The sequence below is a fragment of the Suncus etruscus genome, chromosome 10, assembly GCF_024139225.1.
Source record: "Suncus etruscus isolate mSunEtr1 chromosome 10, mSunEtr1.pri.cur, whole genome shotgun sequence".
Lineage (NCBI taxonomy): Eukaryota > Metazoa > Chordata > Mammalia > Eulipotyphla > Soricidae > Suncus > Suncus etruscus.
The window spans coordinates 7,970,147-7,984,565 of record NC_064857.1 but is presented as its reverse complement, the minus strand read 5'-3'; the positions used below and the strand labels follow the sequence as shown (position 1 = coordinate 7,984,565).

The following is a 14,419-nucleotide window of genomic DNA, read 5'->3' as shown; positions in this document are numbered from 1 at the left end:
GTACTGGGAAACAGGTGGTGAACTGTATGCCGCTGTTTTATTATAATCACCCCCCCACCCCATACCTTGTTGGTCTTCTCTCTGGAGTCTAAAGTCTTGCTCAGTGTCCTTTATGTGGGCCAGCTAACCATCGACCCAGCCATGACTTTGAAAAACCCCACAGGAGATACTGGTGTCCTTTATTTTTATTCTTATTAACAGCAGGCTCTGGAGGACACAAACCAAAACCTCATTGCAATAATTATTAGAAATTTTTGGCCAGAGTGGTAGCACAGTGTTAGGGCATTTGCCTTGCACATGGCTGACCCAGAATAGATACAGGTTCAATCCTCAGCATCCCATATGGTCCCCCAAGCTAGGGGTGATTTCTGAAAGTAGAGCCAGGAGTAACTCCTGAACACTGTGGGGTGTGGCCCAAACAAACAAACAAAATTAAAAAAAAGAAATTTGGGGAGCTGGAGCAGTGGTACAGTAGTAGGGTGTTTGCCTTGCACGCAGCTGACCCAAAACGAACTGTGGTTCAATCCCCCGCCATCCCTTAAGGTCCCCCAAGTCAGGAATGATTTCTGAGCGTCTAGCCAGGAGTAACCCCTGGACTTCACTGGGTGGGGTCCAAAAACCAAAATAAATAAATAAATAAATACATTTGTTGTACCGAGAGTGCATGTAGTTCTAAAAATTGTTTTATTGTAAATAGCAATTTTGAGCATCTGGAAAAGCAAAGTTATATTCCCTAAAAGATTGTATTTAAAATAAAGTATATTTAAAATATATGTATATATCTATGGTTAAAAAATTATATATATATCTACCTCCATACATGCTTATGGTCTGCCCAGAATACCCATAGCAAAGCTTTCATTAGCCTTTTGCAAAAAGGCTAATGAAAACATCGGATCTGGTCTGACATTTGACAATAGTGAGATATGGGTTATATTCCTCACAATTAGGCAGAACATTTTGTGGTTTTCTCTTAAGGTTCTGAAGTACCGCTTTAATGTGTGTTGAGGAAATGACATGAAGCTTCCAGTTCAGCCTCAGAGTAAGGGTAATAGGCCACAGGAGAATAAGAAAGTAGATTTTAGATGCGTGCTGCTCTCTGTTCTCTTAATAACCATGAAAAATTGTTCCCTTGGCTCCCAGCATGAAACAGAGTAAGGGAATGTAACTTTCGCATGTGATATCAATTTAAGCTCTCAACCTCTCCTTTTGCTTTACATGACTAATTCGTTTCTTAACAATGCTTCATTCATTTATGACTGTTAATTTTCTAGTATTTCTGGATTATTCACCGGTAGACTTTACCAGGTGGAGTGAGCATCAGAAAATCACCATGGGAATGAAATGTGTGGAATACACATAATGCCAATGTGCCTACTTAAATTTGGATATCTTATTTAATCAAATGCAATTTCCTCTCTATCAATTAATGGCTGATACAATGGGGCATACTCACACCAAGGCGCTGAGTGTTTTAGTGTATTTTAGTTTGGTGAAAAGCAGAGTTTTGTAGTTCCTGATTCTCCTGCTGTTGTTTAGTTCAGCCTCTAAATGATTATACAGAAAATGCTGTCATAAATTTAAAGTAGAAATTAAGAATTTATTAAACTGTTATTTTATAACTATTTTTTAATTTACTGTAAATAGTTTAAGGGTGTGTACTACAAGCTGCTAAAAAGAAAGCAGATTCAATGCATCAAACAACCTGTCCAAATCTGTCTGTTTCCAAATACTCATGTTCGCTTTTTCTTATTTTGTCAATCTTAAATTTTTTATTATACTTGATTCAGTAAACTAAGAGAATATATAAGTCATCTCCTTTCCCAATTACAGAAAAAGAATCTTATGTTATTAAATCCAATCCTGTGAACTACAAAGATTTTGTTCTTTCTCAAGTTAACAAGGTCGCACAGATGTTTGAGGGTTTTAAAATCTTTATTATAGTCATCAGTTAATTGAGTTTTAGAAACAGTTGTTGGTATAAACCCACAAAGATCAAATTGTGGGACCCTTGTACAGTATGCCCCTTCCACATACACAGAGTTTAATACTCTTTCACTTATTTGTGAATGGTGAAGGCTCATTAAACCATGCTTAATATAGACAAGTGTCCAATGAATACTTACATGTATTCTAAGTACATCTAAGATCAGAGAAATGAAATATACTGCTTTTAAGGGTCTTAGAATACAGTTGGGAAAATAGGATATACTTTATGAGCAAGTACAGCATAATCCTGTCCTAAAGTTTGTTCACAACTATGTAGAATGAAATTTCTGAAAACAGTCATCAATTTCTAGAATTTATGTGTTTTCTTAATTTTACATCGAAGGCCTAGGGAGCATGTAGATTTTAAGAATAAACGTGAGACCACAAACATAAAATTATCCTGAGATACCAATGGTCCTCTCTGGTACACTGTATTCCATTTATCAGCATTCTTAAATTGACTAAAATAAGTCCAAATCTTGGAGTGAAGAAATGTGAGAACTGTCCCTCTTTCAGTAACTAGACTCTGTGAAGAGAAAGGAAGAGACAGAGAGGGAGAATCCAATCTGAATCACCTTAATTATGACCCCAATTCTAGACTTTCCTTAGTCATATTTTCCTCCCAGAAACCATTTCACTGACATTTCCAGCAACTGACAGCATTTAGGATCTCAAAGAGTCAGGAATGAAAACCTTGTCTTTATACAAGTATAGCTTAGCCAGGAAGTTCAATTTTAGCCATTGCATAAGAAACATAGGATATAGGAATACTTTGAGAAGGCAGACTAATGGTCAATAATTCACAAGGGTCCCACATTTACCCCAAATTTGCAAATTATTTTGCAAATTATTTTGTCTTTCTAATCACCTTTGCATAGGCAATTGATGGTTTCATGAAGCAATGTCTTTAATTCTTGTTACCATGTATTTGTCAAATTTACCCTTGCCCCAAAGCATCTAGTCTGTGAGACAATTTTGGCATCTTTATTTTCCTTTGGAAAGAAAAATAATTTAAATTGGGCTTTCTTCAGATTTGCTATTTTGTTCTTGGACAAGCTGACCTAAAGTCAGAAAGAAAGAGTAGGGGAAATCATAAATTCCCCCCCTACCAAGCTATTTTCCAGAAGCCATTTCTCCCCAGCATAATTTCTTGAAATCTCATTGACCTCACTAAAGTCACAGTCTGAACTCTGGGGAATTTAAGAAACAAGTACAGAACAGAAATCAATGGCATTATCCTGACTACATGTCAGCACAGTACTGACACAAAGTGATTCTAGAGCACAGAACCAGGAGTAAACCCGAGCACAGCCATGTATGGAAAAAAATTAACTACCTCAAAAATTATCTCCTGAATGTCTTTGTTATATTTTACTGGAGTAGGAATAGTAGTACAGTTGGTAAGGTGCTTACCTTGCCCATAGAGCCAGCAGCAATGATCCCTGAGCAAAAGCTGGTGTGGCCAAAACAAACCAAATGAAATTTTCAATGGCATTGTCATATTAATTTGGAGCCCTTTTAGATTATGATGGAATGTGAACATTTACAGTTCATTTCATAAATCATGAATTTACCCCCAAACCCATTACTAAATTTCTTATGAGGGTGAATAAGTTGATTTTTTTTTATTTCTTTGATTCTTTGACTAGCCTTTGTTTGAGATGGATGCTAGACTAATAGTATTCACACATTCTACCTTAATCAACAAAACTAGGTAAGTTGAAGAACACTAAAAACAGAGCTAATAAAAAATATTAAAATTTCTGTGTGTAGTTACTACCACCTACTGGTCAAACAATAAAACATGTTTATTTAGTTTGATCATTACACTAGCATGTTCTTTATTCTCTATTAAATCAATTATATTGTCTTTCTAGCCTGTCATTTGGGGGTTTCAATCTGAATATCTTCTAAAACATGGGTATTAACAAGATTGACTTATAGAATTAAATTTTTATATATACTTTTTTGTATTTATCCTCCATTCTGAAAGGAATTCTGTCCCTATTTTTACCTTGATTTCGCTCAGTTTTGTCCCTAAACTCTTCCTAACTTGTCCATTTCTTTTCCTGCTGTGCGATATTTCTCCAGACCAAATCTCACATTGCCATTGTGATCTTTTTAAGGCCAACTTCTTTTCTTTTTTTTTAATTTTACATTCATTTTTATTACTATAATTTTTATTTTGATCATAGTGGCTTACATATTGTTGACAATAATATTTTAGGTACATGTTTACTTAATATCAGGGGGATTCCCATCACCGAATTGTTCTCCCTACACCTCCGTTCCCATCCTACCTCCCATATCTTCCTCCCTCACCCCCGAGGCTGCAAGAATACGTGGTCTCCTCTGTGCCTAACTTGCTACTTAGTGTACACTTACACCTGTTTGGTCTTGGTAGCTCCCTTATTTCCTCCTGTAACGGGGAGGCGGGACTAGGTAGATAAAGTTACATGGTTTTGTTTGAAGAAGAGAAAAGTAATAAACTGGGGTAAAAATCAAATACGCCAGAAATGGGCGGAGTCCTTCTAGAGGCTCTCATCATTGGTTTGAGAGACGAAGGGGAAAAAGGTAAATCACCCCAACAGTACAAAAAGAAGTGTCAAATAAAACATCCAGTGAGCACTCCAACAATAAAGGTAAGCACCACATAAAAGCCATGATCTTGAGATAAAAACATAGCCGAGAAAGAAAAGAAAGGAAGAAAATAAATATATAAATATGGAGACAACAACTTCAATAACCACATCAAAACAATGAAATCAACAAAAACTAAATAGATAAATTAAAATAGAAGAATAAAAATTGTTTTGTGCTTTTTTTTTTTTTCATCCTGCACAGGCACAGTAAATATTGGGGTCATTCGAAAAGGAATTCCCTTGGCCTAAGAGCTACAGGGTTTCTCCACCCTTGGAGTATACTGTCATGGGATTAACTATAGACTCCATTCAGGTTCATTTACTCTCCCCTTGGTGCTTTCATGCTGTTTGGAAGACTTCTGCTCCATCCTGGGTGATAAAGTCCGACCTCTGTATCTAAAGATCTCGGTATCTACACACGTCAAGGGGTGGAACTTATGATGAAGTCTTTCTTTGTAGCTCTAGAAGTTCTTCTCCCCCAGTGTCTTATGACATTCTTGTTAAACCTTTTACGGCTCCTCAGTATCACAGAATAAAATTCAGTTTTTAATCTTAGCTTATCAGAAATTTCCCTCTCCTCAGTCCCCCCAAATTTAGTCTAGGTTTTTAGGAGTCCTTGAGCTAATCAAAGGACTGGAAAAAATATATGTGTCTTCTATTAAAAAAAATCATTTGGAGAAACTTAAAATCTTAGAGGACTTTAATTTAAAAATTATTAAAAAAAAAACAACTTACAATTATGATCAGATTGTAGATTTTTAAAATTAGCCTGGACAAAAAGAAAATTTAGACAAGAGTATATGTGGGCAATTGTGTATGAAATGGGAAGACCACTGGGAACTGGAAAATAATGAAACATTTCTATGGCGACTGTATGGTCCAGGTGATTTAAATGACCTGCAACTATACTTTAAACAAAAGATGTCAACCCAGGAATATATATACTAACAAGGATTTAGATATGATAAACCGGTATAAATGGCTACATTTGAGGCTGAAAGCAGGAATGAATACTGGTACTTTTCTGAACCCTGGGAGAATAGAAAACTATTTTAAATGAGTGTGAAATGTTACAGAAGTTACATTTATAATGCCTGTGAATAGAGTGCAATAACCACCATGATATGAAAGTTAGCCAGAAAATTAACTATTAGTTCTGTGAAACAAACATATAAAGCAAATGTTGACCCAAATATTATTTTTCATGCAGATACATAGGTATTTTGTATAACAGATAAAGTTAGATATTATATACATAGATGATTAGAAAAGATATTTTGCTTCATTAATTCCCTGATTGTTCCTTGTTTGTTTTTTATTTTAGTATTTCTACACAGAAGCTTTCAAATGAATCTCGCTACATGATTTATGAATTCTGGGAGAACAGCAGTGTATGGAATAGGTAAGTGAAGGCTTTGCCAAAGAGGTGGCAGTTTTAGAATTTTAGAACAGGGAAAGCTCTTTTCCTTTTCACATCATCTGTCCTGTTCCCATTTGTGTGTTTTACTAATATCACTTAAGAAACTTACTTAATCAGAAACTGATTTTTTCCCTTTAAGTACAAGTAACTTTTGATATTGACCCTACCTTAAGTATTTACCATTTTGCTTATAATTTAAGACGTATGAGACATGGGCCAATGATATCTGATAAAGAGGAGACTATAGAATAGAAAAAGATAAGGAAAAGAATTTACCTCCTATTTTTTCCTAAGTTCTATGATGTTTATTTTATAATTAAACTATATCTGATAGTTGGGATAATCACTGTTTAAGTTTTCTAAATGTTTAACATAACAAAGAAAAATTGTAACTACTGTTGGGTGAAGATTAAAAATTATCAGTCATTGACTGAAACACAACCACAATCATGATTGTAATCAAGGTGTTTAAAGATATTAAAAACAAAAAAATTAGTCATTAGTCTATAATGTACCATATTGTATATATTGAATATATAGTTAAATTTGCCAAATATTCTTATATAATAAAATAAAACTTTAAAATTAAAGTATTTTCATTACATTTTAATAATAAAATTAATTTGTGAGTAACTAATTATCAGAAAAATTAAATGAAGCAAATTCTTGTTATTCTAAGATTCTATGTTGATGCTGATCTTAATTTGCATAATTAGTAGAAGTTAAAGAATTCCTTGACACTTAGTAAATATATATATCATCTAAATTTTTATTTTTGTAGTTTTTTTTTAAGGCACTCTATGCTATAATGCTTAATAAAATAGACTTTGGGGCATTGATAGGTGGTTTATAAGTCATTTACTCAATGTTGTATTTCCAAGCCTATAGTTTTATATTTATTTTAATCTCCAGAGATAGAAATTTTATACTTTCTTAGCTATCATATTTTTTAAACATCTCAACAACCAAGAACTGTCCTTCTATAAAAACATTTTACAGTAACTAGTCTATCTTTTTCAAATTACCTGCAATGCTTTGTTTTAATAAATGTGTTTTAAAATTCTGGTAACAATTGTTAAAACTACTCCAGGGTATTTTTTCAAAGCTTTGTAACCATAAAATCAATCTTTGTTCAGATATTTAATTTAGTCATACAAAGCCTTGCCTTTACTGGATTTGATCTACTGCATTCTACTTGGAAAGATAATAACAAATGCTCTACTTTATAATTATTTAGTCACCTTCAGACAAATTATAGCAAGACATTCCAAAGAAGTAATGTGGATTTCTTGGAAACTCCAGAACTCATATCAACTATGCTGGTTCCTGGTAATTATCTTGTGTTCCCAATGCTTCTGTGCTTTTGGATTGTTTCGCATTTTAAAAAGATAATATGTTGGGCCCGGAGAGATAGCACAGCGGTGTTTGCCGTGCAAACAGCCGATCCAGGACCAAAGGTGGTTGGTTTGAATCCCGGTGTCCCATATGGTCCCCTGCGCCTGCCAGGAGCTATTTCTGAGCAGACAGCCAGGAGTAACCCCTGAGCACCACCAGGTGTGGCCCAAAAACAAAAACAAACAAACAAAAAAAAAGATAATATGTTCTTACACAAACACACAGTCAGTGGCTTCTATATATTATTTCTTTATTTATATATACATATATATACTTATATATACCTTAAAATTTGAGTGGAGAAAAGTAACAGAACTGTGTATTAATTCTATTGCATTTATTTCTTAGTCAATTACTTGTATCACTGGCTATATTAAATATTATAATCATTTGTCGGAATCTTAAAAAAATCTAATGAAGTTCAAATAAAATTATTAATACTTTAGCAGTGTAATTGATTGTATTGAATACTATTTAAAGTAACCCATATAGAGTATAGATAATATGGCAATAATATTTTATAATAATTACTAAAATATTATAATTGGGGGAAAAATAGAAAGAGAAATTTGAATTTAAATGAAGAAATCTGGCCTAACAAAACTTCTCTATTGATATAACTGAAAAGCAAGATCTATTTATTCATCTCTCTACCCATTTACCGGATCAATAATTTTACTGAACATTAATATCTGCTAGTCTGTAGAGTGTTTAGCTTATTTCCAGTTACTGATTGAGCTCCAACTTTGAGCATTATACTGGAAGAAAAATATATTGGAAGTAAAAAGGGACTTTCTATATATAGTATGTTTTCTGTCCAATAAGAGAAAATTTGAAGAAGAAAACCAAAGTTGGGGCATAAAATAATAGTTATGATGAAGCAAAATGTGCAATTGGATTTAAAGAAGTGATGCTTCAGATAGGATAGCTAGTACTACATGGAAGGGATGCAGCTGACCCAGATTTAATCCCCAGCACCACAAATAGTCCTGCACCCCACTAGAAGTAATTTCTGAACAGAGCTGAATATTGCCCCCCAATTAAAAATCAAAAGGTATTTTTTTGCTAACTTTTAAGACTTTTTTTGTTGTTGTTTTGGGGTCACATCATCAGTGCTTAAGTCTTACTCCTGGATTGAACTTGGAGATCACTTCTACCAAGCCCAGGACCATATGGGTTCTGGAAATTAAACCCAGCTTATCTGCATGCAATGCAAGCAACGTACATGTTGAACGATCTCTCCAGTCCCATGTTTTTAAGATTATTCTTCAACTGGAGCATGAAATATGAGATTTGGCCTATAGTGAATACTTTTGTAGAGGTCAATTACAGACATGATAAATGAAAGCAATGTTAAATGTGCTTGGCCACCTGGTGCCACATACGCTTAAGGCAAAAAAGCTTTTACAAGAAAATGAGAAAGGGAAGGAAATGAGGTGAAAATGTCATAATGAGGAATTTGAATGTTGATTCTAGGGGCTAATTAGGGGCCAAAACAGACTCTGCATAGGTTTATTCTTGGTTCCCTGCTCAGAGATCACTCCTGGTGGTTTTGTGGACCACATGGGGCCTGGTTTATAACCCAATTTTCCACCTGCAAGGCAGGTATTTTACCTGTAATAATCTCTCTGTGGTCCTGGAATTTTAAAATAATAGAGAGACATTAAGATTTCCAAGAGGGCCACTCAGTCTCATTTGATTTATTTGAGGTAGGAGGAATAAAGTCAGGTGTTTGGAGAAGACTCTGATAAGACAGGTGACAGGAGTGGGGGTTAGGGAGCATCTTAAATAGGTGACCAGTTTTCAGGAATTAGCCAAAGTAAGATCTAATTGAAGCCTTTGATTAGTGAGAACATGTAGATATGAGAAGAGAATTATAGACATTCAATCGTTTGTTGTTTGGCTATTCAAACTTAAAAAGAATTCACTTCCCTAATTTAGAAAATGCTCACTATATTTTTCCAGTCTAGTGCTTGTATTTGGGTTATGATCTGTTTATGAAATAAAATTATAATTTTTAAATTAACAATAATTTTTTATCCAAATTCCAGTCTCACTAATAAAATTACAAGTACTATGAAAATGAAATTAGGGCAACATTGAAAAGGCAATAAATTCAAAAATACTTTGTATTTAAGTATACAAAGTTATTTGCTTAAGTGTAAAATTGATTTCAGATTTTAATTTCTGTAGATAAACTTTTACTGAAGCATTATTTTAAGAGACAATGCAGGGGCCAGAGCAATAATGCAGTGGTAGGGCATTTGCCTTGCACATGGCTGACTCAGGACAGACCTGAGTTCGATCCCTGGCGACCCAAATGGTCCCCCAAGCCAGGAGTGATTTCTGAGCCCATAGCCAGCCAGGAGTAACCCCTGAGCATCAACAGGTGTAGCCCAAAACCATAAAAATGAAAAAAAAAATTAGAGACACAGTGCAGTGATTTCAGGAGAAGTGACATATCTATAATGTTTCTCTATATTAAAAATGTTTCAAGAAATATATTTGTAGTAATGTGAAGTATCTGTCCACATAATATCATTGATAAAATCTAATCATATATTCACATGATTATATGCAAACAGAACCTTCAACAACACAATTTTTAACTTAGGAAGAACTAATCATCTTCAATCTGGATTTATAAAGGCAACTGAAAAGGCATCAGCTAGTATGAAAAAAACATTTGAAAATAAAGAAAATAAAGAGCACCAAAGTGGTATTAAATTTACCAAAGTAGAATGATAAAATTTCTGCTATTCATTTTGTACAAAATAATCTAGTATAACGAAAGATCCAACAAGGTATGGGATCCAAAAAACAAAATGACAACTACAGCTTTTCACTATTCTATATGTTTACGGTCCCTAAAATTGTATGCACACATCTATTTTCTCTAGTGTCATTTTTACGTTTGTTTCTATGCAATGTTACACTCATATGTCAATTTATACATATATACCTATTTGTATATATAGAAAACATTGCTTTGGGCTTACATAAGATAAATATTTATCACAGAGGGCTGGCTGACATTATTCTGTTATTGTGGTTATAATGGCCATATTTTAAATGGAAAACTTTACAATTGGTTGTTTCTTGATCACTCACATGAGAAAATTCATTCAGCATTGTGGGACACACAAAGATGTATTTATTTCTTCAACCCCAGAATACAACCTTTAGATGCAAAACCAAACTGCAAATACAGATGCCGCTAATTCACAAGTCTAGTAAAAGAACTTTATCATCCTGGTTCTGGACCTGGATACATGTTGACATGTCTGGTCATATCATTTACATGCTAAAGTTCAAGTGGGGTCAGGCAGATAGTACTGCAGGTAGGTAGGGCGCTTGCTTTGCAGTTGGCTAACTGAGGTCTGATTCTGATACCAAGAATGGTCCCCCATAGCATCCCCTGTTGTGATCCTCCAGAACAGAAACAGGAGTCAGCCCTGAGCACCACTGGGTGTGGTCCTAAAATACAATAATAATAACAAAAAGGCTTAGGTTCAGGCTAGAGATAGTACAGAGGATAAGATGCCTATCTTACATGAAGCCAATATGTTTGTTTGATCTTGGGCAATATGTACTGTCCCTCAGCAATTTGAGATACAGCTCAACACTCCAAAACTTGAGTTATAACTAGCAAAAGAACTGGAAGAGGAAGTTAAGTGTCTGAAAGTCTTGCATCTGCCCTGTATCCAAAATAAATTGCCAATAAGAGTTGCCACTCCAATATGTACAGTATTGATCAGAATGAAATGAAAACTTTGTGCAACATAATCTTGAAAACCACCAAAAAGGATAAATGTGCTGTTCTTTGCAATAAAAATTAGCAAGGACACTGGTGATTATTTTTGTTCACATCATGGAGCAATCTTGTAAGCAGCAGCCTTGGCTTCTAGCCCAGAAAATTAGAGGCAAGATGAGGATCAGTGGCCTCATATGCAGTTTTCCCACAATATTGCCATTAGGTCATTGGAGGTTATTAATTCTTAATAAGAAAGAATATATTCTGTAATATATGAGGCACTGGTTCTTTGCCTAAGTTTATCACAAACAATAAAACTAATGCCATTTTAGTTATTAATGTTGTTCAATTTGTTAATATATTATGAATAATTAAAAACTTTTATAATTAAGATTTAAAGTAAGTTAATATTTTGGATCATTTAAAATAATTTAATGTTTAAACTTTTTAAATATTAAAAACATGCCATTTGACATACTTTAAATAAAAGCATGAAATTAAATAGCACATTAGATAACATATTAAATAGTACAAATTAAATTTCATGTTAGATACATCAAATGAATATGCTTGACTTTTCAATTTAACTCACATATTATGACATCTTTGTTTTATTAAGACTTCTAAGTGGGTTATCCAAGATACATCTTAAGAAATAAAGCAAAATCAGAACAAATCCAAATTTTAAAATACAAATCAAAAATCTAATCTATAACCTTTATAAACATATAAATATATCAAATGAAATATACAATTCTATGTCAGCATAGGTCTTTTACTATATAAATGGCTAAACAAAAAAGATATGAAAATTCTTACTTTTGCAACAGAATATCCTTTGCAAAAGAAAAACATTTTTGACTACAGTAAAAGAAGATACACAAGAGTGGCAATATAGATCAGAATACTGAAGTCAACATTTTGCTGCCTCCGAAAAACATATTTGAATATTCAGAGCAAACAAAGACTAAAAGTCTAACATTGTAGGACAATCCTCCAAGCAAATAACTCCCTTGAAAAGGCTGGAGTGGCCATAAAAATATCGGATGACAAAAAAGATTAGAGACAATCACAGAGGGTCATTTCTTATAATCAAAGGATATGTACAAAAGGAAGAAATAGCACTCATAAACATATATGTATCTAATAAGAAGCCAGAAAAATAGTTAAAATGACTGCTAATAGACAAAAGACATCAATAGCAACACAATAGTTGTTGAAGACTTCAGCACCACTCTGTCATCTCTTAATAGATCAACCAGGCTAAAACTTAACAAAAATATACTGACTTTGAAGAAAAAAATGGAAGACTGTAGCTTAGTAGACATATATAGGGTTCTCCATCCCCCAAAAGTTGACTATACATTCTTCTCCATACAAGGAACATGGGACAGTCTCCAAGATAGACCAAATGCTGGGCCATAAAGCATACCTCCATAAAATCAAGAAGATAGAAATTGTATCAAATATTTTCTCAGACCATGATTCACTAAAAATATATGTGAATTATAAAAAGAAATAGATAAATAAGTTTAACACTGATAAATTAAAAAGCTCACTACTGAACAATGAGTGAGTCAGAAAGAAATTAAGGAGGAAATCAAAAGATTCCTAGAAACAAATTAGAATAAAATTACAAATTATTAGAACTATTGGAACACAGCAAAATCAGTATTGAGAGAAAACTTTGTAGCTTTGTAAGCATTCATCAGGAAGAAAGATCTACATAAACAATTTAATGGTACAAATTGAGAAATTGGAAAATAATCAGCCAAAGGAGCCAACAGTAGGCAGGTGGAAGAAAATGATAAAACTTAGAGCAGGGGCCGGGCGGTGGCGCTAAAGGTAAGGTGCCTGCCTTGCCTGCGCTAGCCTTGGACAGACCGCGGTTCGATCCCCCGGTGTCCCATATGGTCCCCCAAGCCAGGAGCAACTTCTGAGCACATAGCCAGGAGTAACCCCTGAGCATTACCGGGTGTGGCCCAAAAATCAAAAAAAAAAAAACTTAGAGCAGAAATTACAGGGCTGGAGTGGTAGCGCAAGTGGAAGGGCATCTGCCTTGCACACACTAACCTTGGACAGACCACGGTTCGATCCCCTGGCAGCCGATCCAGGACCAAAGGTGGTTGGTTCGAATCCCGGTGTCCCATAGGGTCCCCCGTGCCTGCCAGGAGCTATTTCTGAGCAGACAGCCAGGAGTAACCCCTGAGCACCGCTGGGTGTGGCCCAAAAAAACCCAAAACAACAACAACAACGACAACAACAACAAAAATCTAACCCCATTCAAAAATGGGGAGACTTGAACATTTTCTTAAAGAAGAAATATAAGATGATCAAAAAGCACATGAAAAAATGCTACACATTACTAATCATCAGGAAGATGCAAATCAAAACAATAAGGTATTATCCCACACCATAGAAACTAGAACACATCACAAATAATATTATCTACTAGTTCTGGCATGGATGCAGGAAGAAAGAGAGACCAATTAACTGCTGATGGGAATGTAGATTGGTTACAGATTTTTTGAAAAACAAAATAGTTATTCCTTAAAAATGGAAATTGAGCTTTCATATGATCCACCAATGTCATTCCTATGGATATACCCTAGAAACACAAAAACACAATGCAAAAATGCCATATGCACTCTTATGTTCATCACAGTCCTATTTACAATAGCCAGAATCTGGAAACAACCCAGATGCCCGACAACAGGTGAGCAGCTAAAGAAACAATGGTATATCTACTCAATAGAATACTATGCTGCTGTTAGGAAAAATGAAGGCATGAAATTTGCTTACACATGGATGAATATGAAAATATTATGCTGAATTAAATGAGTCAGAGAGATAGACATAGAATAATCTCACTCATTTATGGGACATAAGAAAAATAAGGGTCTGGAGCAGTGGCACAGCAGTAGAGCATTTGCCTTGCACGTGTCTGATCTAGGACAGTGGTTCGATTCCTCATGTGGTTCCCAAGCCAAGAGTGGTTTCTGAGTGTAAGCCAGGAGTAACACCTAAACATCACCAGTTGTGCCCCCCCCCAAAAAAAAAAAACAAAAAAAGAGATAGTGTGGTAATAATATTCAGAGACAATAGAGATGAGGACCAGGAGGAGCAGTTTTATAGAAGGAAGCTTGTCACAAATAGTGGAGCAGTGTAATGAGGGCAGAGAAGAGCTACTATGATGATAATATGAACTTATGACTTGTC

General features: G+C 34.6%; 1 protein-coding gene across 1 annotated transcript in view; it reads left to right on the top strand.

Moving 5' to 3' along the window:
* NECAB1 (N-terminal EF-hand calcium binding protein 1) overlaps positions 1 to 14,419 on the top strand; it is a 186,159-nt gene that overhangs the window by 170,216 nt on the left and 1,524 nt on the right. The window contains exons 10-11 of the mRNA XM_049782416.1: positions 5,956 to 6,033; positions 7,289 to 7,380. Of these exons, the coding sequence (XP_049638373.1) occupies positions 5,956 to 6,033; positions 7,289 to 7,380 (170 nt within the window). The remainder of the gene's footprint in view (positions 1 to 5,955; positions 6,034 to 7,288; positions 7,381 to 14,419) is intronic.